The following is a 21,388-nucleotide window of genomic DNA, read 5'->3' as shown; positions in this document are numbered from 1 at the left end:
GTCTAGGTAAGTGTAAGCAAAGGAAACAGATTCACATATCATATTTTCCAGTTTACTGATGTCTGGCCATCTCAGTGAACACATTTTTCATCCTCACTGCATGTTTATGTACACTAAGTATGTGCGTGTGTGTGTCTGTGTGTGTGTGTGTTTGCATGTTCCACTCTGAGGAGGTACATGTAAACATAGGCAAGCAATAGAAGGCATGCATTATGAATAAAAGTAAGTTCCAAAAATGGAAACCATTGCAAGCCAAAATTATGCAAACGAACACAATGACAATTAAATTATATTTCAAAGAAAAAAGTTCTTGTGTGAAGCTCGAAATGACCTAATTTGTATACGAAGCATGAACAGCAGCACCTGTTTTAACGGGAAGTTGCAGAATTTTATTTATGCTACATGTTTTATTTTCATTCATATCTCTTTAGAGGCTTTTGATTCCTCTCTTTGACCAGCTGTAATTGATTCAGTTACTGTTAAAGCCGGAGGTTTAAGAGGTTTTAGAGTTTATGACTCTAAAAACTGTAGTTTTGTCTTGGGCAGACATAAATGTGTAATAGTACAAAAGCATCAAGTTGCACAAAATTAGTTAGTGTATGATTTAACTGGTGTTTGGAAATTTAGGTAGTACTAAGTGCTCCTTCTTTACGTTTTTTCACCAGGGTTTGGAGGCCTTGGAGCAGGAGGTACTGGGACTGGTGGAGGACTTGGAGCTGGAACAGGTTACACACCTGGAGGTCAGCAGATTTCATATGTCTGTATCAGCGTGGCTCTTGCATGTATATCAGCTAAATACTTACCTTTATACATGCTGGATCTCTGTGATCCAAATACCATAGGCATACTGTACATACCACACAAAGCATTGGAAATGGCTGAAATATGAAATATGATTAATGTGTGGTAAACATAAATATAAACTGCTTGCCTTTAAGGATGCATATGTAGCAAATAACACTCTGGTCTAACACAGGTGGATATGGAGGTGGTTATGGACCAGGTGGAGGAGTTCAATACCCAGGAATTGGTGGAACTGGTCCCAAACCTCCTAAAACAGGTAGGTACTATATGTTTATGAATTAATATTAGATGATACTATATGACTGACCTATGATATCATATCTTTCTTTTTCATCTTAGGTGGAGTTGGAACAACACTTGGAGGAACAGGATTTGGGCCTGGAGGTGCAGGGGTTGGGCCGGGTGGAACAGGATTTGGGCCGGGTGGAACAGGATTTGGTCCCGGTGGTGCAGGGGTTGGGCCGGGTGGAACAGGATTTGGCCCTGGTGGTGCAGGGGTTGGGCCGGGTGGAACAGGATTTGGCCCTGGTGGTGCAGGATTTGGCCCTGGTGGAACAGGATTTGGTCCCGGTGGTGCAGGAGTTGGGCCTGGTGGAACAGGATTTGGGCCTGGTGGAACAGGATTTGGCCCTGGTGGTGCAGGACTTGGGCCTGGTGGAACAGGATTTGGCCCCGGTGGTGCAGGAGTTGGGCCTGGTGGAGGTATATAATATACATACATTTCCTCAACAATAAAAAGAAAGCTTTTGTGATTAAATCGTAATAATAAATTGACATTTAAACAGTGCATGCCACATTTCCCGCTATTTGTAAAACATACTATTCTGAATTTTCAAGTAGTTTGTGTCTTACTTTTTAAAGTTGATGAAACTTTTGTCTATAGAAAACATTTTTCCTCTTTCAGTTCCAACATTGCCACAGACTGGTACCACTGGAGGAGGACCTGGGGTAAAGAGTGGTGGAAAAGCATCAAAGCAAGTCCCAGGTAAACTTATCACAACACAAAAACAAGAATGCAAAAGGCTTTGCAGTTCTAAATTTAAACCAGAAACACTGATTTTTTTGGGTGGCGGTGGGGTATTGCGTTAATATGATGTCACACAGGCATTGGCGTGCCTGGACTCTATCAAGGTGGATTTGTCCCAGGCCAAGGTATGTTGAAACATATCAAACATATGATAAATAAATGCACGATGGTACGATAAAATAAACAATATATCAGTATAAGAGATTTCGTTTACAGAAGAGGTTGCAAGTGTTATCCCGTCTTCTCTGATCAGGGTTTGGAGGCCGTGGTGTTCTCCCTGGAGTGGCTACAGGAACTGGACTAGGAACTCAGAGTGGTATGTACATGAACTTTGTGAATACTGTAAAATCTCATCTTCAAAAAAAAACAAAACACGTTGCCTTGTTCCCTGCAGGAGCTGGAGTACTTGGTCAGGGTGGCACTGGACCGGGAGGTGCAGGCAGTAAGCATCATAAAGCCTAAACCTAAAAGCTGTGTGATATTACAAGTACAACTGTTGTGCATTAATTGGCTTTTAAATATTACGACCTTAAAAAAATATTAGTGAATGGCAGCAAGTTAGAACCTTAAAGGGCTTCTGTGTAAAGTCTATCTCTCACCTTAGATGGGCGAGGACAGCCATTGCCTGGGATTTTTCGTGGTTATCCCCTCATATCACCAAAAACAGGTAAGAGAAGCAGAGACATGAAGAAGATCCAGCATGTAGCGCTACAGGCCAGCAGGACAAAAAGGAAAGGAAAAATTCAACTTTTTTTATTTTATTTGCAGGAGTGGGAAAATCCAAGAAGAATCCAGCCAAAGCTGCAGCTAAATACGGTACAGACCACAGTTGAGGTGTAAGCCTCATTTTCAACATCAATAATGCAAAAGTAACTGAATAATTGTGGTCTAATAGAAAAATACTTTGTTTAAATTTGTATTTATGGAGGTGGAGCTGGAGGCGCACTTGGTCAAGGAGGCACTTTTGGGGGTGGGGTTGGAAGAGTTCCTGGAGGGGGAGTCTCACCTGGGTTAGGTGGTGGAGTTGGCACAGGAGGCGGACCTGGATTTGGAGGCGGAGTTGGAACAGGTGGCGGTATTGGAACAGGAGGTGGAGTTGGAACAGGAGGGGGACCTGGATTTGGAGGCGGTGTTGGGACAGGAGGCGGACCTGGATTTGGAGGTGGAGTTGGAACAGGAACTGGACCTGGATTTGGAGTCGGAGTTGGAACTGGAGGTGTCCCTGGATTTGGAGGTGGAGTTGGAACTGGAGGTGTCCCTGGAGTAGGTGGTGGCATACCAGGCTTAGGTAATTCCATACTCCTGTCAAAGTTACATCATGCATCCATTCAGAAATCTTCTATTCATAGATGTTATTTATAAATTCTGAAAATTCTTCAACAAACAAGATTTGAAATTAAATATGTTTATTGGGGTTTAATGGGTCCTTTTGTGGTTTGGTAACTTTGTATTCTGATATGGCCACAGGTTATGGCCCAGGTTCAGCCAAAGCACGCAAATATGGTGAGACACGTTTCTTCATTTCTGTAAAATACCCAAATTACATGATGAATATGTGTTGTTTGCAACACTCGAAGTGCCTTAAATTTCTCCAGGTGGTGGAGGTGTCGGGACTGCAGGAGGGCCTGGTTCTGGAATTGGAACAGGAGGGGCAGGTGGTGGCTATGGTTTTGGTCCAGGTGGCTCAGGTACTGGCACATCTGGAGGCCTTGGAGGTGTGAGACCTGGCTCTGGAGTTGGTTTTGGTCCCAGTGGTACTGGCACCAGACCAGGTGGTTTTGGCTATGGTCCCAGTGGTACTGGCACTGGACCAGGGGGTCTTGGCTATGGTGCAGGTGGTACTGGCACTGGGTCAGTAGGAGTGGGACCTGGGGGTAATTATGAATCACTATATTAAAATCTCATATTAAATATTAAAATATACATAAACTATATTGTACACTACTATCAACACTAACTTGAGAATGTGCAGTTATGAAACCAAATCTATGACATTATCAAAGACATACAATATACATAAATACTATAATTTTATTTCAGGGTATGATGCCAGTGCCAAAGCTCGTAAATATGGTAAGACATAATTTCTCTATTTATTATAGATTATTCATCAAAATAAATCAAAGTAGCTAAAAATTAACAATTTTCTCCTGAAAGGTATGTTAAGTGGGGCTCTTGGCGGTCCAGGAACAGGTACTGGAGGACTAAGGCCAGGTGGTGCTGGAACTGGTTATGGCCCAGGCGGCGTTGGCCCAGGCGGCGTTGGCCCAGGCGGCGTTGGCCCAGGCGGAGTTGGCACTGGCTATGGCCCAGGTGGACTTGGGCCAGGTGGAGTTGGCACTGGCTATGGCCCAGGTGGACTTGGACCAGGTGGAGTTGGAACTAGCTATGGCCCAGGTGGAGTTGGACCAGGTGGAGTTGGAACTGGCTATGGCCCAGGTGGAGTTGGACCAGGTGGAGTTGGAACTGGCTATGGCCCAGGTGGAGTTGGACCAGGTGGAGTTGGCACTGGCTATGGCCTAGGTGGAGTTGGACCAGGTGGTGCTGGCACTGGCTACGGTCCAGGCAGCGTTGGACCAGGTGGGGTTGGCACTGGCTACGGCCCAGGTGGAGTTGGGCCAGGTGGAGTTGGTACTGGCTATGGCCCAGGTGGAGTTGGACCCGGTGGTGCTGGCTATGGCCCAGGTGGAGTTGGACCCGGTGGTGCTGGCTATGGACCTGGAGGTATGATAGAAGAGAAATAAGGAGCCATGTCAGAATTAAAATGGGTCCACTGGCTAATATAAAACTAATGCTGATGCGTTTGCAGGTTATGCTGGAGCCAAAGCGCGCAAATATGGTAAGAAACAACCTACTAAATGTCTGATGACATTGATGCAGTAAATTTGCAATTTCATAAAATATATGTATAGAGAATATCAGAATATCCACCTGAACTCACACAACTATGTACTTCTAATGAATGTTACTAATCACACCTTTAGTTTTGACATCTGACAAGTCTGTGGATCTGACAAGTTTTTGTTTTCTCAAAAAATCCTGCTCTCTGCAGGTGTTCCTGGAGGTACTGGAGGTGCCCTTGGTGCAGGAGGCCTTGGAGGAGGAACCGGGCCTAGTTCTGGGCTTGGAGTTGGAGTAGGGGTTCCTGGACAAGGTGGAGTGTCAACAGGTGGTGGACCGGGGCTAGGACTCGGGGCAGGTGGTATACCGGGGTCTGGTGTTGTGACAGGAGTTGGACCAGGTGGATTTGGACCAGGCAGTGCTGGAGGTACAGACATGAAACGCCTGTCTTATAGTTCTAAATATGATACACTTAGCTTTAAAGGATTTGTCCCCTCGTGCTTATCTCACAGGATATGCAGAGGGACCCAAGTCTAAATATAGTGCAAACTAATGTAATATACATGAGCATTAACACAGGAAGAGTTCAAAATATAATGTAATTTTATAATTAAATGAAGGCAATAATTTTAAGTTTCTTACATCAGATTTTGGTAGGAATTATAATCAGTCAATTAGAATTAAATCATTTTTGATATAAAATTTTAAACAGCAACAATATTTAAAATATTTCCATGGTTAGAAATTGTTTTTCTTTTTAAAGATATTTTAAGCTTTTTTTATAGATAAACTACTCACACACTTTTGAACCTTCCTAGGTCTTCCTGGTGGTGGCACGGGCCCAGGGACTGGAAGAGGATATGGACCTGGTGGTTATGGGCCTGGAGTTGGCACAGGCTATGGACCAGGTGGAGGTTATGGTCTAGGACCAGGGACTGGATTTGGACCAGGTTTAGGAAGCAATGATAATTTTGCTAGACAATTCTGATTGTAGCTCTTTAGAATCTTTAAAATGAAACTTTTTATGTGTATTTGCAGGTTATGGACCTGGATTAAAACCTGCTAAATATGGTATGAATGTTTTTTTGTTTTTTTTTCAAACTGAATTCTCTTACTTCGTGAATAATGGTGAAAATATCTTCATATGATTTTGATGAAGGCCCAGGTGGAGCTGGCACAGGTGGAGTACTTGGAGTGCTCCGAGGGTTATTAAAAGCTAAAATATTAGTTGCTCATTTCTTTTTGTTTGTTTGTTTCAAAGTTAGCAAGGAAAATTAGGTACAAAAAAAAATCATCCCATTCAGGAAAAGTAATATACAACAAGCTACACACTCACTATTCCTGTTGTTTCTAATGTTTACTTAAAATAATGTTTTTTACTTTTTTTTTTAACCACATTTGATTTGTTGTGATCCTCAGGCTACGGCACGGCTGGATCTAAAGCTGCAAAGTTTGGTAAGGTGTAGTCTGACAAGTCTGTGTCAAGTGGAAAATAATAAATAAACTTTTTAAGCACCTCTTTTGAATTTACCTCTTTTATAATCTGTAGGGCAACCTGGTGGAGTTGTACCTGGGACAGGAACTGGAACCAGCACTACAGGAGCAGGAACAGGGACCGGCCCTGGCGTTTCAGCGAATGGAACCACCACTGACACCAACCAGACAACAACCAGAACAAGTGGTGAGCCTCTGTGCTAAGGATTAAAAAAAAAGATCATATTACAGTTAACTATCATTTTCACAATTTACGAGTTCAATTGTCTATTGCTGGATCAGGAGGAAGACTTGAAGACACAAGAGGCACACCAACCCCGGCAACAGAAGGTATCTGTGCAGTGTTAGAGTAAACACACACAATCAATATGCAAACACGTTTTATTTGACTATTTAAATTTATATTACTAATCATTCCAGACATTACATGGAGTGCTAGTTTCTAATCTCAGTCCTTTTATTATTCTGTCCTTGTTTCAGGTGATGATATTTACACTGTGATAGAGGGGTCTGGAAGTCCTGGTGGAGAGGGTGTGTGAAACTCTCTGGATTCTTGAGAACATTTTCTTATGTTGAAATCATCCACAGACTTTTGTGCATATGACAATTCTCACAATCAATCAGGTCAGGAATTCTGATGGTTGCTGAAGATGGTGCACAAACAAAGAAGCAACACAAAAAAACAAACAGCAACAAAAAGAAACCTTAATTTGTAAATATTTGTTCGAAATAAGTTTTCAGATGTGAAAAGATTCCTACATAATTATTAAAACAGGAGGTACCGGTGTCGGTGGCAGACCAGCGGGTACAGGGAGTGACGGAGATCGTCTAGGTGGAACAGGAATCCCCATCATTGGACCCAAGCCAGGTATTTTTGGCCATTCATGCTACAGAGATATAGATATATGCATATCATAATTACTTAGTTACTGGTTGAACCACGTGTTTCAGAAATACCTGTATTAGTTTAAAAGTTGTATATTAGTTGAAACTTTCTGTCATCTAAGCAGTATTACTTCAATTTATGTTATTTAATCTATCTGTATATAACAGGAATCAACGGGACAACACTTCCAGGTCAGAGATTCTGTATTTATCCATTTCTGTGCATCAGTAGCTGTGTCTTTGTCTTTCACTGCTTTCCTGTTCAAGTCATTATACAGATTTCAGCTACATTTGTTGTGAATCAAAAGAGCTGGATTTCTTACATTTGGGGGTGGACAGTGCCACCATGTGGCCATTTGAAGTATACATGGGCGATCGTGGCTCAAGAGTTGGGAGTTCACCTTGTAATCGGAAGGATGCCGGTTCGAGCCCCAGCTTGGACAGTCTTGGTCGTTGTGTCCTTGGGCAAGACACTTCACCTGTTGCCTACTGGTGGTGGTCAGAGGGCCCGGTGGCGCCAGTGTCCGGCAGCCTCGCCTCTGTCAGTGCGCCCCAGGGTGGCTGTGGCTACAACGTAGCTTGCCATCACCAGTGTGTGAATGTCTGTGTGAATGGGTGGATGACTGGATATGTAAAGCGCTTTGGGGATACAGGCCATTTACCATTTACCATACAACATGGTTGCCACAAATTCAGATTTTGACTTACATATTCAACCATTACTAAAACATTTTTAATCTTTTCTCCAACAAATTTCATCCAGTTACTAATCAGCAAATAAATAATATTACAGACTAGTAGATCTAAAACAACAAGCACTCCATGAGAGCAAATGTCCACCAAGCCAGCGCAGCATTTACTTTTGAGGGAACTGCATTGTATAATGTAGATATCTATTTTGCTTTTTAAATTCTTTTTAAATGTACTTTAAGATGTTTGTACTGCAGTAAAAATCAGGTAAGGGTATCCAATGTTAACTTTGATTGCAGAAACTCTGAAAATACTTTCTTGAAAGATAAAAAAAAAAGTTTGGGGTCAACTTGAAAGAAAAGAAGATGTAAAATATAAAACTGGGAATATGCCCTAAATGTTGCCAATGCAAACAAACGGCAGTAGAAAGCATAGTTTTAAAGATAAAAGACATTTTATGAAAGATTGACCGTAATTGAAGTTTAAAATGAGCTCAGAGGTCCAAAATAACATGACATTTACAATCCCCATGTATCATCCCTATATGCTCACATGCTGTCAGTACAAACGATGGCAGTAAGAATCACTGTTTTAAATACCTCTTTATAGCTTTACAGTCACTTTCAGTTTCTGATCAACCTATTGAAACTGAATGAGAGGTCAGAGGTCAAATGTGAGATGATATTTTAAATCTTTATATGGTACTCTATATGTTGACAATAGGCACCACACTTCTAAGAGTTATGGTTTTTAAGTCATACAGCTTTTTTCAACCAATAAATCACTGAGTTGATTTTTAAGATCTTGGTGGATGCAAGCCAAATTTTAATGGATGGTTAAGATAACCCCACTCTACACTGAGCCATCATGTTTACAGACAGAAAGACAGAAGAGATAAATATATTCATACTATAGTAATCTGAGTGCGATGTGGTAAACAATGTACTTTATACTTAAGATAATATTGTCTACATATAAAATCGTGCCCCTTACTTTGCTTTAGTGCACATTTTGTCTTGTATTTGTACACCATTGCTTTGTTGATGGTCTTACGTGACACACCCAGTGTATGTGTGCAATAGCAAATTAAGTTCTTTTCTTTATTTCATGTTTTATTATTGATATTCTTCAGTGTAAACTGGCTGCAGTATTTTCACACCTACCAAACCTGCAGCAGATGACAACTCTCAAAATCCAAAAACTTGAATGAACTGATTACAGCAAGCAATAAATATCTTTGTGTTCTATTAAGTGTTACGAGGCATTAGGGGTGTGTGATTACAGGTCAGTAAAATGCCAATACAATTTCCTGATGGGAGATCTTTATTTACTGAGCAAAATCTAATGGTCACGAAGATTAGAGTTAAAACACTGGTGACATTTTAGGGGACATCGAAATATATTCTAACTGCAAAGCATCCAACATCTGTGAGGCAACAGGAAGTCCACTTCTCTTCTTTGAATTTATAACAGTTAAACTAATAGCTTTCTTCCTACATTCCACAGGATCCACAGGCGTGACCCCTGGTAAGTTAGTATAAATAATTAACACTGAGATCTTATTTGAAGGAAAGCAGATCTCATTCTAAACAGTACTTGACTATAGAGATTGAAAAAGCATGTGCATTTGAATATAAAACTGAGCATGCAGTGACACACTGACTCCTTTTTGATGTGGCTCGTGTTATTTCTCCACTAAAATGCTGTCACGGCTGTCACTGGTTTACCTGAGAGTACCAGAGAATACTGCATGGCAGACTGAGACCAGTTAACAGCTGCAAATTGAAACAAATTCAAAGCATCTGCTTTTGAAATTATGTTGCTTAACTTTTTCTGATTTATGCTTTTACAAATAAATCTGTACTGCTGTTGTTACAGTCGTTGGTGGAGCTGCGCAACCAAGTGGTATGTAAACCTCCATAAACTGCTAAAGTTTAAATAAGTGCTGTCAGGATTTTACTTACCAGTGTTTCTGGTTTCAAACAGTTGGTGCAGGTGTTGGTAAGTAGGCCTATATTTCTGATTTCTGAAAGATACAAAGATATCAGCAAACACTGCTGTGTCATATTTACACTGGCAACTCTCTTGAACATTTCTCTTTAAAATTCAGGTGGGACAGGACTTCCCCCTACAGGTGAGATGTATGAAAGCAAGATGCAGTGCACAGCATTTCTTTGATGTGTTTCTTGCAAAGTTATTCACAAATTAATATTATTTCTAAAATCTGGCCTTTTACAGGTTCTGGTGGTGATCTGACTGGAGTCAAACCCCTCAAACCCCCAGGTGATTAAAACAGGATAAAAATAATCAATTACAAATTAAGTTTAGGGATTACTTACTTATACTGATCACAGATTCAAATCATAAGATTAGCAATAGGAAAAGACTAGAAGTGAGACTAAAAGGAAAAATAGCTACCATTTTGAATAAAGACTGTAAAGAGAAAGGTCATATCAGCTGCAATGGTGGTGAACACTCATCCGCACACCATCTATGTTCTGTCTGCAGGTGTCCCCAGAGGTGACACACCAGGTGAAGGTGATGGAGAAGGAGGCCCTGATGGATACAGGGGTGGTACAGCGGGTACAGGTGGACAGGGAGGAGTAGGAAGGGGTCCCACCAGTGCAGGAGTTGCAGGAAGTGTTTCAGGTGGTGTATCAACAGGAAGAGAAGGCAGCCCTGCTACTGGAACAGGTGTTGGTTCAGGAGGTGCAGTTGGAGCAACACCAAAACCACCTAAAGGTGCCACTTGTGCCTTTTAACTAACTATCCAACTTCTTGACAGTGTGTGCAACTTGCCATGACTAACAAATATTACAACAAAGAGTCATGAAGTATAAAAAAAAACATCACACACTGAAGGAAAACATCTAATATGTCTTCATATTTTTAAACTATAGCTTATAAACCTATAGCAGGAGGCACAAGTGGTGGACAGGGAGGAGTGGGAGTAGGAGTGGGAAGTGGTCCTGGATCTGCAGGAAGAGGTCCTGGAGCAGTGGGTGGAGGTCCTGGAGGAGGTGGTTTGGTACCTGGGGCTGGTGGGCCTGGTGCAGTAGGAACAGGAGGTGAGCTGCACTCATGTTTTGGTCCTCAAATGTTTGTGTATCCACGCTAAACTTAAATTCCTATAATACAATAACATAATGATTCCCAGTTTATGCACTTCACACATTTTTCTATTACAGGCTATGGTACTGGAGTTTTACCAGGGGGAGGTGCGCTACCTAAAACTATCTTTAACATTTAAATCCCAGCAAATTTAACAACCCACATTTGAGAATATTTTTGTTTTTCACTCACAGGCATTCGTTACCCTACTGGAGCTGGAGTAACAAAACCAGGCAAAGGTTTAGAAACTGAGAAATTATGTTCTCCTTTTTTAAATTAAGACTTTTTGTTTAATCTTTAGCTATGAGAGATGCTACACAGTCCATTCAGGGTGTTTATTCTTTCCATCAGCATATGGGACTCTTGGAACAGGGGGCCAAGGTGGGGTTGGCCCCGGTGGATATGGCACTGGTCCAGGAGGTTATGGCACAGGGCCTGGAGGTTATGGAACCGGTCCAGGTGGATATGGTACTGGGCCTGGTGGATATGGAACTGGACCTGGACGCTATGGTGGCGTAGGAGCAGGAGGAACAGGAGTAGGCCCTGGGGGAGGTGTTAGACCTGACGGTGAGTTTACATTGATCAAAAATATCTAATTTAAATAGTTTATAACTATTAGTATTAACAGTTTTAAATGCTCTGTTAACCAGGTTCTAGATATGGCACAGGTCCAGGACTGGGCACCGGCACTGGAAAACCACCTAAAAGTATAATGAAGTGAACACACAGAGTAAACCTACATAAAGGAAGTATAGAGAAAACTGAAACTAAACATTTAAAATATTTGATTTTTAGGCTATGGAGCAGGAGCTGGTGGTACTGGGTTTGGACCTGGTGGCTATGGGACTGGACCAGGTGGAATAGGTTATGGACCAGGTGGCCTTGTGCCTGGTGGCACTGGTCCTGGTGGTGCTGGGACCGGACTGGGTGGTGCTGGAACAAGGCCAGGTGGTATAGGACCAGGTGGTGCTGGCACAGGACCAAGCAGCTATGGACCTGGTGGAGTAGTAAAACCACCTAAATCAGGTATAATAAGCAAGTATTTATGACTAACAACATTCAATAAAGTATTATATATATGAACCCGACAGCTGAGTGGTCAGAGGACTAGAACTCTAAAAAGCAGACCCCTGATCCAAATCCAAGCTGGGACAATTTGCTGCATGTTTGTCTCCTGTTTAAAATCCTGCAGTTCTTCTTTTCATTATGCTGATGTAAAGACACAAAATTAAAAATGATTAGGAAAATATTTTATAAGCTATACTCAAGCTGTTAACTTCTGTTGACAGGCTATGGATCATCCTCACTAGGTGGAGCTGGCTTTGGACACGGTGAGAATTTATACTTAATCACTCGTGAAGTGTGTTTTTGTCAGTTCTTTGTCTATATATTAAAAAAAAAATCACCATCTGCTAGCCATTACATATGTACATACTGTTGTTTGAAAGGCAATAAATAACAAGTGGTGATACCTTCACTGTTGTGTGTTATGATAAAATATGAACTTCATCTGTGTAGGTTCTCAGTCACCATGGTATTTTTAAGAGCTCAAAAGAAGACGACTGGACTTTGTTAACTATTTAAAGACGTTTCACCTCTCATCCAAGAGGCTTCTTCAGTTCTGAATTAACTTCTTTAAATAACTTAAAGAAGTCCAGTTCTTTCAAGTTCTTAAGAGTAAAGGAAGTACACAAATCTAAATGTAGGTTGTTATTAGCAAAACATATAGCTGTGATTGATGTCAATAACCCAACTCTTATACTCTCGGCACTTCTAATTAAAACCAACATTTTTCATTTCAGAGGCTTCTTCTCTGAGGCAGGTATAAATATAATAAAAAGAACTTTTAAACACAAAACTTCCAGATAGAGTACACCACAGCCTGGTAAAACTATTTTTGCTTTTATTAAAAATGTGATAGGGTTACCAGTTAAGTTATGCCTGAATTTCAGGTACAGGAGGGTTTGGACCAGGCGGTGTTGGCACTGGAACTGGAGGGTTTGGACCCGGTGGAGCTGGCACTGGAACTGGAGGGTTCGGACCAGGCGGTGTTGGTACAGGAACTGGAGGGTTTGGACCCGGTGGAGCTGGAACTGGAACTGGAGGGTTCGGACCTGGCGGTGTTGGTACAGGAACTGGAGGGTTTGGACCTGGCGGTGTTGGCATAGGAACTGGAGGGTTTGGACCAGGCGGTGTTGGCACTGGAACTGGAGGGTTTGGACCAGGCGGTGTTGGCACAGGAACTGGAGGGTTTAGACCAGGCGGTATTGGCACTGGAACTGGAGGGTTTGGACCAGGTGGGGCTGGCACAGGAACTGGAGGGTTTGGACCAGGCGGTGTTGGAACAGGAACTGGAGGGTTTGGACCAGGCGGTGTTGGAGGATTTGGACAGACAGGACAAGGAAAAAGAAAACCTTATAAATCTGGTAAGCAAGGATTACATAAATAAGATCATTAGCTAAGATCACCAAATATACATAATGGCGTGTGGTGAACCTATAATTGGTGAACCGAGCGTTTTTTGATAATTATAAGAAATGCAGTGCCAGTAACAAGAAAGCCATACTAAGAGTTTTATCAGAGTTTTGTATTCATTGTTTTCTTCCTCAGTCTTAATTGGAGGAATGTTGGGCTTAGGAACAACGGTGAGACATGGTCTCAGATTTAGCTGCAGTAGGGAGGTATAAGGTGTGGTTTTTGATATCTCATTGTTGTTATGGTTTATATTACAACTGCTATGTAACTTAGTATTTTACTTTTGATTCCAGTGGATATATATGAGGGGAGTTATGGCGGATCTAGACTGTGGTAAAACAGGTACTGGAGGATTTTGAGCAATCGGAAGGTCTAGGGTACTGTGGATCGGGGTTCTTGTCCCTGCCAGTGTGCTCGGGAACTTGTTTGAGGCCCTGGCTAGAGGCGATAGGTCGCTGGGACTGCAGCTACGTTGCTCGTCCTGCTAGAAAAGCGACTGCTGGGGCGAGAGGACCTTCGTGCGTCTTGCCCTGGAAGGAAACAAAGTTGCTGCGGATAGGTGTTTGGCCGTGGAGTTGTGGTTTGGGGACTGGGGGGTTTTGACTCACGTGAGCGTGCCTCGCGGACTCATGGTACACGAGGGTCATTTGGCCCGCCAGGAGGTAGCTGGAGACATAATTCTGTGTGGAGCTTGTGGGGCTATCCTGGATGTGGTGTTGCTGCTTTTTATGGAACGTCGAGTAGAACTAGGTGTTTTGAGACCTTGGTACCCCAAATCTCTGTGGAAGCAAGACAGAAAAATGCCGTCTAATCCATTCAGCTCGTCTCCGAGCTGCGTGGAGCTGTGTGTTCTTAACTGAATCATATTCAAAACCATTCTGGATTACGAGTATTATAAGTCGCTCTAGAGCATTCGTTGATACGTTAAATCTTCATATTTCAAATTTATCTCTCATAAGACCCACGTGTACAGTATTCAACATGATGCTGACTCAGACCCTGTAATTTGCATTTCCTAAACCACTTATATTGTATTAAATTATTCAGAGAGACATTAAAAATAAGTTTCCAAGTCTCTTAGTACAACTCATGCATGATTGAAAGTGTTAAGCCCTTATTTTCGCTGCAGTCCGATTCAAATCAGCAGCACCGCTCTCTCAGTACAGATTAGGAGTTAAATACAGCTCAGCAAAATGCGAACAGATGGGAATCCATATGGATGTTGGTCATTTGTATTTGGACTGTGTTTGCTATTTGTGGTGGATCTCTTATGGACGGGAGAGTAGTCCTCACGCACTTCTAATAATGTGCTTGTGTCAGTGATGCATAAACTCTTGTCAGAAAGTAACCTGATGAATTAGATCGTAGCCCGAGCCTCTCGTTTACAAGTTAGGAGCACATGGTTACTGATGATCAATATCAGCGAGAAGTCAACAATATGATGTATTTGATAAGACCCAAATATGCCGTATATTTCCTTTAATAAACGCCATGGTCACCAAGAACTAGCGAGTTCTGACCTTCTTGTAGATTATATACTCTGATTTGTTCACTCGGTTGCTCTATTTTTCGTCCAACATAATTGTTGTTGTAATTATTTGTAACATTTATGTAATAATTAAATTAACACTTTGCTCAGGTGGATTCTTCTTAGTCGTTTGGTTATGTCGGAGAATAGGTTCATTCAGCTAATATCCTCAGTTATCTTGGGACAGAGAGGACGCTCACTGTGTGGATTCCCAAACGGATTGATTAGTTTCACATTAGGCTTCAGCATATATGGTCAGTCAAGATAAAGATAGTGATGTAGTTTAGCAGCCAAAGACACAATCACGACCCACACACATTTATCAATTTACAGAGCATCTCCCGCCAGACTTGTGAGAGAAACTTATCTTGACCTCGCATATAGTTACTACATATTTATTTAGTGAACTTAAGGTTGGAGGGTGTTTGGTCGATTTCTCTTCTAATAAGATCTTGTCTCCCTCTAGTGATTGGTCAGAATAAATACTAGGTATAGTGACATGGGTAATTAAACAATGAAAGGTGGATTATAAGCATTGTACAGTCTAATAGATGTCCTCGCAACGTGACGCTCTCATAGCAATCAATTCAGTTGTAACGCTAGTGGTTTCTATTTTTGCGGCCCTCTCTTTCTTTGTTTTATCATATTCCCTCAACTCGAAGTGATACTTAAGCTCTGCTTGTGTTGTGATTAAAAAGTTTAATAAGCTTCTGGTCTTTCTTTCTCTGCCAATTACTCCCACACTCTCATATCTGTTTAGGTAGCGTAGCAGGAGGTACAGGAGGGCTAGGAGGTCCTGGAGGAACTGGCCAAGGAGTTGGAGGACTACCTGGTGGGGGACCAGGTCAGTTAATATGAAAATATAGTCATTAGGATAATGAGAATGTGCTTTTAACATATTTCAAAACATCAAAATCAACAAAATTCATAGCTCTGCACTGTAAACATGGCACAGATAAGAAGTGCTTTGAAAGCTGTAATGTTTTTATTCTTCCAGGAGGTGCTGCTGGTCCTGGATATGGTGGGCTGGGTATAGGAAGTTATCCAGGTGAGACAGATTTGATCACATATGTCCTCTTTTTAATACTCAGCATACACATTTTAGTAAAATCATACAAAACTGAGAATAACAGGAAACAGAAAGCAGTGTTATTCTGAGATTGTTTTAAAAAGTCCATTGTAAGGTATAAGTTGTTTGTTATGACTTTATCTTTCCTGTTATTGTTCTCTAGGGTATGCGGGGGCTGGACAAAAATGTAAGAAAACTCACTGTGTCCTCTGGAATAAGCATGTCCAAATTAACAATGTTGGTCTAGCATTGGCACAAAGATACACAGATCGGATGAACATATTACTTTTGCTTATCTTGTTAGTGAAATATAATATATCAAGGATAATTCTGATTGTAACATGCATGCTTTTTTAATATACTGACAACTAAGTATCTAAACTCGTTTTCTTGTTTTTGTTTGTTTGTTTGTTTGTTTTACTATCATGACCTTCAGCTAAAGCGCAGAAGGCAGCCAAATATGCAGCCATGCAGGGTTTACTTGGATCCAGGGGCTACAGAGGTAAAAGTCATAGACATATTATAACAGTCCTGATCACTGCATTTCCTATGCAATACAATATTTAGCCTCACTTCTGTCGATTAGATAATAGTGTTGACAAATAATAATAATACAAAGTTTTTATAAGGTTTTATAAGGTGCAAAAGGGCTAAAAAGGATCATCTTAGCCCTTTGCTAGATGGTTGCAAGGCAACATGATGACAATATCCGATATAGATAAAGACCTCCGTGAGCCTGAGATGTATCTATGTGTCATGTTTAGTTGTTCAACTCCTGATTATCTAGCAGGAGTTTGCGGACAAAGAAACAAACATACGGACAGACAGATTTTCTATCATATAGTAAGAAGATGTAATTTACATTCATTTTAGGACTCATAGCGATGATATGTTCTTCTTCATGTGCTGCAACTTGAAAGGAATTTAAAAAAAAAAAAAACACAAGTAAAGATTTCCGCACCTCCCAATATACACTGTAATTATTTTCACATGCATACTAGACCAGATATTAAATGGTCTTTGGCCTGCCAGCTCCCCAGTACAAAGTCCTGTGATATCCAAATGCAACAATTTGTGTTGATGTGAGAATAGCACAGGTCCACTGAATCCATAGCTAGGTGGTTAGCTTGTGCATTGCTCATACCTGCTCTGTCCAGGCAGCAACCTAATCTAAAGCAAACTGAACATTTTCCAGCAAATTATTTGAAAGCAATCTGAAGCTGACGACCTCCTGCCATGTGCTACATGCAAGGAAGGACAAGGACAACCTGCTTCACCCGACACTGAAGTCTGACCAGAATTATTCTTTTTAGTTAAAAATAACATTTTTGCTTCGCAGGTGTAAGCCTCTGCGAACCAATCAAGTTGTAGTTTACAACTTGGTCTCTCCAGAATCACAGTGAAGCTACACTGAGACTGCATTGTTGTAGGCAAGATAAGATTTCATGTTGATGTTGCTACAAGCAAGCAACTTTGTAACCTAAATACAAACATAACTACAAATCAGCTCTGGACTACAAACTAGCTAAGGACTCAACCAACTGGGAGATCAAACTCACCCTCTAGTTATACATTTTAAGGGTTTAAGAAAAGTCATGTCATGTTTTTTGTGTGTGGCTGTAATCTTTGTGAGACTTTCAATTAATAAAAAAAACGAGAGTAGCTTCTAGAGTAAATTGCCAGACTCCTCTGTGAGTTTCCTCTGATCCAAAAATGTTTTCTACAGAAGTGACATGCTCAAAATTGGCAACAATTGGTAACACCCACAAATACAGGAACTCTGTGTCTGTGTAGGAAATGAACATTTGACCCTACAAACTAAGGGAAATATGTCCTGGAAGCTATTCTGAGTTAGTATAAAGTGGGATTTAACAGTTGTCATTTTATGTTGGTCTGGATGAACAGCGGAAGTCTTATTTAAACAATCTGCATACTGCATGTAAAGTGAAGAATAACGCTGCCTTTGTTCTGCTTTTTAGGAGCTGGCCGAAGGAGGAAGTGAGAAAGACCAAAAGACAGGAAGTGACCTCATTAAAACAACAGTGGTGCTATTGCATGATCCCACACTGTAAATGTCTTACCTGCCACAGAAGCTAAAGCTTCAGCACATCCCGCTTTTTACATTTCCATTTGCTTGGGTTTTATAAAAGGTTGCAGTGGTTCTCAACCGGATCAGATTCACCGCCAGGTGAAGATTGCCGTTTCCCTTTGTTAAATACTTTATTTCCCTTTTTTGGATAATTAAGTCATTTTATTTTGGTCAAATTATTAAATGTCAATTTCTCAAGAAAGTTTCAAAAATAAAATAACGTGGGTAGAAAACCCCAGAAATTCCTGATGATCGGGTTGAGAACCACTACAGTGAAGAATCAGCATTTCTTTTCATCACTTTTTGTCTGTCTTTGCTGTGTTGATTATCATTTGTGTTGTTATGCAAGTATTGGCACAAATCCTCTGGGTTAAGACTGACACCAAGGAGTCCCTCAGGGCAGCTCCTTCAGACCTGTCTGCATGCTGACGCAATGTGTAAAGAAATATAGGGCGACACTTCTACCCAGTTAAACTGGGATATGTCTGCAGAGTGAATGGCCGAGCAGACAATTCACTGTTAGCATCTTTTACATCAGTGGACAAACAAGTAGTGTGTACAGACACAGAGACAAACAGCTGCTGTCACAGGAGAAGATGAAGGCAGTATTTTATGCAGTAGTGGTAGTCTTTTGATCCTTGAAAAGCAGTCTCTGGCCATGTGAGCTGTACTCAGGCCTCAGTAGTATCAGTAATGGAGCCTGAGGATTCTCACAGATACCACTTGAGGCCCACCTGTGAGATTCTTCCACTCATTTCACAACTTAATGGCACTGTTTTATAGCCACATCACACTCAATGGTATAAATGTAAAATATTGGTTAGCGTGCATATATTTTAATTGTTAGGAGGGTGTATTTATCCTGACTTTCTGAATGGGCTTAGTTTTAGCTTTTACATTTGCTGTTGAGGTAAGCATTCAAGCTAAATGTGAGGTAATATGACTAGAGTACATGACATCCGAGGAGTACTGATTACTGCGTTTTCCTTCTGTTCATGAACCTCCTTTAACACTGTTGGGGAAACTGCTCACGTTTACTAGACTTTTTAAATTATGTTGAGAACTGTATTTAGCCTCATTTTACAAAGTCAAGTGCATTATTACAGTACTAAAATATTTGAGTTAGTCATTCTGTGTGTGTGTTTTTACAGTTTTTAAACCCGTTTACTACTATGATGAGTATAAGTGCTTTGTTTTCTACATTGTCCTTGAATGTGTGCTGAATCACAGTGCAGGCTGTGATGTCAGTGGGTCAAAAGTGGGGTGAGTGAATCTCGTCTTGCATTTGAGCTCATGTGCATCTCGAGCTCAGTGTGATTTTTAACATCTGTGTTTCTTTTTTTTTATGTGGCCTATGAAGAAAATTATGCACTTTTGTAAACTCTCTGACAATGCTCTCCGAAGTAAAGAGATGACCAATGACGACTTCTTTGTGTCATTATTTTATTGCTACTGGAGTAATTTAGCACGTACAAAAAAAAAACCCTATAATGAAACAACAAGGAGGGGTTTAACCACTTGGCAAGAGGAGGAAGCTCAACATCTAGAAGTAGATGTTGGTTTTTTAGCATATTGAACTGTGGTGGGTTCAACCGCAAGGTATGCTGTACTGAGAAAGGAAACAGACAACTGTGGCTTAGGGGAGTATAAAAAAAATGCAGAACAGCAGTGAAGCTTTGTGTACGTGGTGACTCATATGAAGAGTGAACAATTAGTTGTTGATGCTGTACAAACTTTAACAAAAAGACAACTATTATGAAGAGCTGCAGTGCATATTTGGGCGCTGATTGAGATTGGGTACTGCCGAGTCAACATCAGTTAGTGATAAAGTGCCAGCGTGACAACTCTGCAGACTTGGCAAGTTATTTTAAAAGTCTGCGCTCCCTAATTTGGTAATGCAGGTCAAGCGTCACAACAGAACAGTTAGTAATTGTCAGTGCAGACAGTCATTGTTGTGGGCTATAGACAAGGGTTTTGAGTGATGTTGGTTACATAACTGATTGGGCCTTAAAGTCAAATGAAGGGGGGCTTTGAAGCCATTTTGGCATCCCACTGCACTCTAACCTGAGTAGGAACAATGTGCATACAAAGCCAAGTTTCTGCTCTTTGTTTGGGTTAGAAATGGATTCAAGGTATTAAAGGTGCATTAGGCTGCTTTTCAATTACTAGTAAAACCTTAAAATGAAACTTATTTCAGCCAATGGGGCAACTACATCAGTTTAGTTTAAATAGTAATAGGTATCCTAAAAGTACAGTTCAAAATGTGACTAGAATTAGGGAACATCTATTGGTGTCTTAGGACAGGTGTAAGCATTGGCCATCCAAGTCTATTGCACTGCTAATATTCTGTGACACGAGGCTCAGTCACTTGTGAGTCTCCCTCATCATAGAAAGTCAACACAGCTTTTTCAGTTCAAACACACCAATTTATTTTCCAGCGCCCTGCCGTCGAGCCAGGCTCAGTGGACGTTCTTCTTTATAGTGTTCTTCTCTAGTTTCTCCCAAACAGTCCACACAGTACCTTTGCCAATTACTGCACAGCGTCTCCCAGCAGTGATTAGCTCATGCACAACAGGTGTGTCACTCAGCTCGCTTGGCACTGCTCCCTGAACCAGCTCCACCTCTCCCCTCTACAGCTGAGCTACACATCCACATTCAGCCAATTTGGAATCACAACCTAACCAAACATGCGTGACTTTGAACTGTAGAAAGAAACCGGAATACCTGGAAAGAATCCATGCTGACGCAGGGAGAGCGTGTAAACTCCATCGAAGAGGGTCCCTGATGACGAGCATGTTGAAACCAGATACCCTCTTCCTATGTGACCGTGTTAACTACTGCAGTACCGTGCTACCCTAGGATGGCATAGTCATACTTAACTTATTTCCTTACCAGTGACGAGAAGCAACCCTAAAGTCTTAACAGCACTTTCTATAGCGTTGTTAGATAACATCATTCTACTCCCAGCTCATGTAAGTATTTGCCTTTTACATGAAATATCACAAAAGAAGCAACATTTAACACAAACTAGCTTCTTTGGTCTAAAAAAAAGAAGACAAGAACAACTGGATATAGTTTTGTAGTGCTGTGCGTCATGCTGCCTGGAAGTTTTACAACACTGAAGCCTGGTAAAAATATTTGTTATGAGCAATACTCGCACAAGGTTTTGCTGATTAATTTGTTCATTATGCAGCTTACAGAGATGCAATGACTAACTCGGGCATGAGAAAAACAACCGAGGATGCAAATTAAAGTGAATCGGTAACTGAAAGTGGCATAAATCTATGACAGTATCAGTTTTGTGACAGAAGGGTCTCCTCCATATATCTACACCTGTTTCTGCTTTTCTGTCTGCAGTGCAGATTCTCTCTGGTT

The 21,388-nt window shown here is 41.2% G+C and overlaps 1 protein-coding gene across 3 annotated transcripts in view; it reads left to right on the top strand.

Annotated features, from left to right (window-relative positions):
* The window catches only part of elnb (elastin b), a 31,585-nt gene that overhangs the window by 4,696 nt on the left and 5,501 nt on the right, over positions 1-21,388 (top strand). For 2 of the 3 annotated variants that reach the window (XM_042222326.1, XM_042222324.1), the window contains exons 6-44: positions 666-740; positions 977-1,060; positions 1,144-1,506; positions 1,709-1,789; positions 1,909-1,956; positions 2,085-2,147; positions 2,226-2,273; positions 2,436-2,498; positions 2,600-2,647; positions 2,760-3,119; positions 3,299-3,334; positions 3,427-3,705; positions 3,872-3,904; positions 3,989-4,555; positions 4,641-4,670; positions 4,884-5,099; positions 5,491-5,622; positions 5,711-5,743; positions 6,092-6,127; positions 6,222-6,353; positions 6,449-6,496; positions 6,647-6,697; positions 6,942-7,034; positions 7,220-7,243; positions 9,248-9,268; positions 9,620-9,646; positions 9,728-9,742; positions 9,852-9,875; positions 9,980-10,024; positions 10,250-10,483; positions 10,642-10,809; positions 10,930-10,959; positions 11,047-11,091; positions 11,204-11,419; positions 11,503-11,559; positions 11,648-11,878; positions 12,142-12,183; positions 12,805-12,916; positions 13,232-13,278. In XM_042222326.1, the coding sequence (XP_042078260.1) occupies positions 666-740; positions 977-1,060; positions 1,144-1,506; positions 1,709-1,789; positions 1,909-1,956; positions 2,085-2,147; positions 2,226-2,273; positions 2,436-2,498; positions 2,600-2,647; positions 2,760-3,119; positions 3,299-3,334; positions 3,427-3,705; positions 3,872-3,904; positions 3,989-4,555; positions 4,641-4,670; positions 4,884-5,099; positions 5,491-5,622; positions 5,711-5,743; positions 6,092-6,127; positions 6,222-6,353; positions 6,449-6,496; positions 6,647-6,697; positions 6,942-7,034; positions 7,220-7,243; positions 9,248-9,268; positions 9,620-9,646; positions 9,728-9,742; positions 9,852-9,875; positions 9,980-10,024; positions 10,250-10,483; positions 10,642-10,809; positions 10,930-10,959; positions 11,047-11,091; positions 11,204-11,419; positions 11,503-11,559; positions 11,648-11,878; positions 12,142-12,183; positions 12,805-12,916; positions 13,232-13,278 (4,257 nt within the window). The remainder of the gene's footprint in view (positions 1-665; positions 741-976; positions 1,061-1,143; positions 1,507-1,708; positions 1,790-1,908; positions 1,957-2,084; positions 2,148-2,225; positions 2,274-2,435; positions 2,499-2,599; positions 2,648-2,759; positions 3,120-3,298; positions 3,335-3,426; positions 3,706-3,871; positions 3,905-3,988; positions 4,556-4,640; positions 4,671-4,883; positions 5,100-5,490; positions 5,623-5,710; positions 5,744-6,091; positions 6,128-6,221; positions 6,354-6,448; positions 6,497-6,646; positions 6,698-6,941; positions 7,035-7,219; positions 7,244-9,247; positions 9,269-9,619; positions 9,647-9,727; positions 9,743-9,851; positions 9,876-9,979; positions 10,025-10,249; positions 10,484-10,641; positions 10,810-10,929; positions 10,960-11,046; positions 11,092-11,203; positions 11,420-11,502; positions 11,560-11,647; positions 11,879-12,141; positions 12,184-12,804; positions 12,917-13,231; positions 13,279-21,388) is intronic. The other variant, XM_042222325.1, reaches the window with a different exon arrangement.

Source organism: Haplochromis burtoni, unplaced genomic scaffold (assembly GCF_018398535.1).
Source record: "Haplochromis burtoni strain Fernald_Lab_line unplaced genomic scaffold, NCSU_Asbu1 Contig_83, whole genome shotgun sequence".
In the NCBI taxonomy this organism is placed as follows: Eukaryota; Metazoa; Chordata; class Actinopteri; order Cichliformes; family Cichlidae; genus Haplochromis; species Haplochromis burtoni.
Note: the sequence above shows the minus strand (reverse complement) of the source record. Positions and strands in the feature narration are given on the sequence as shown.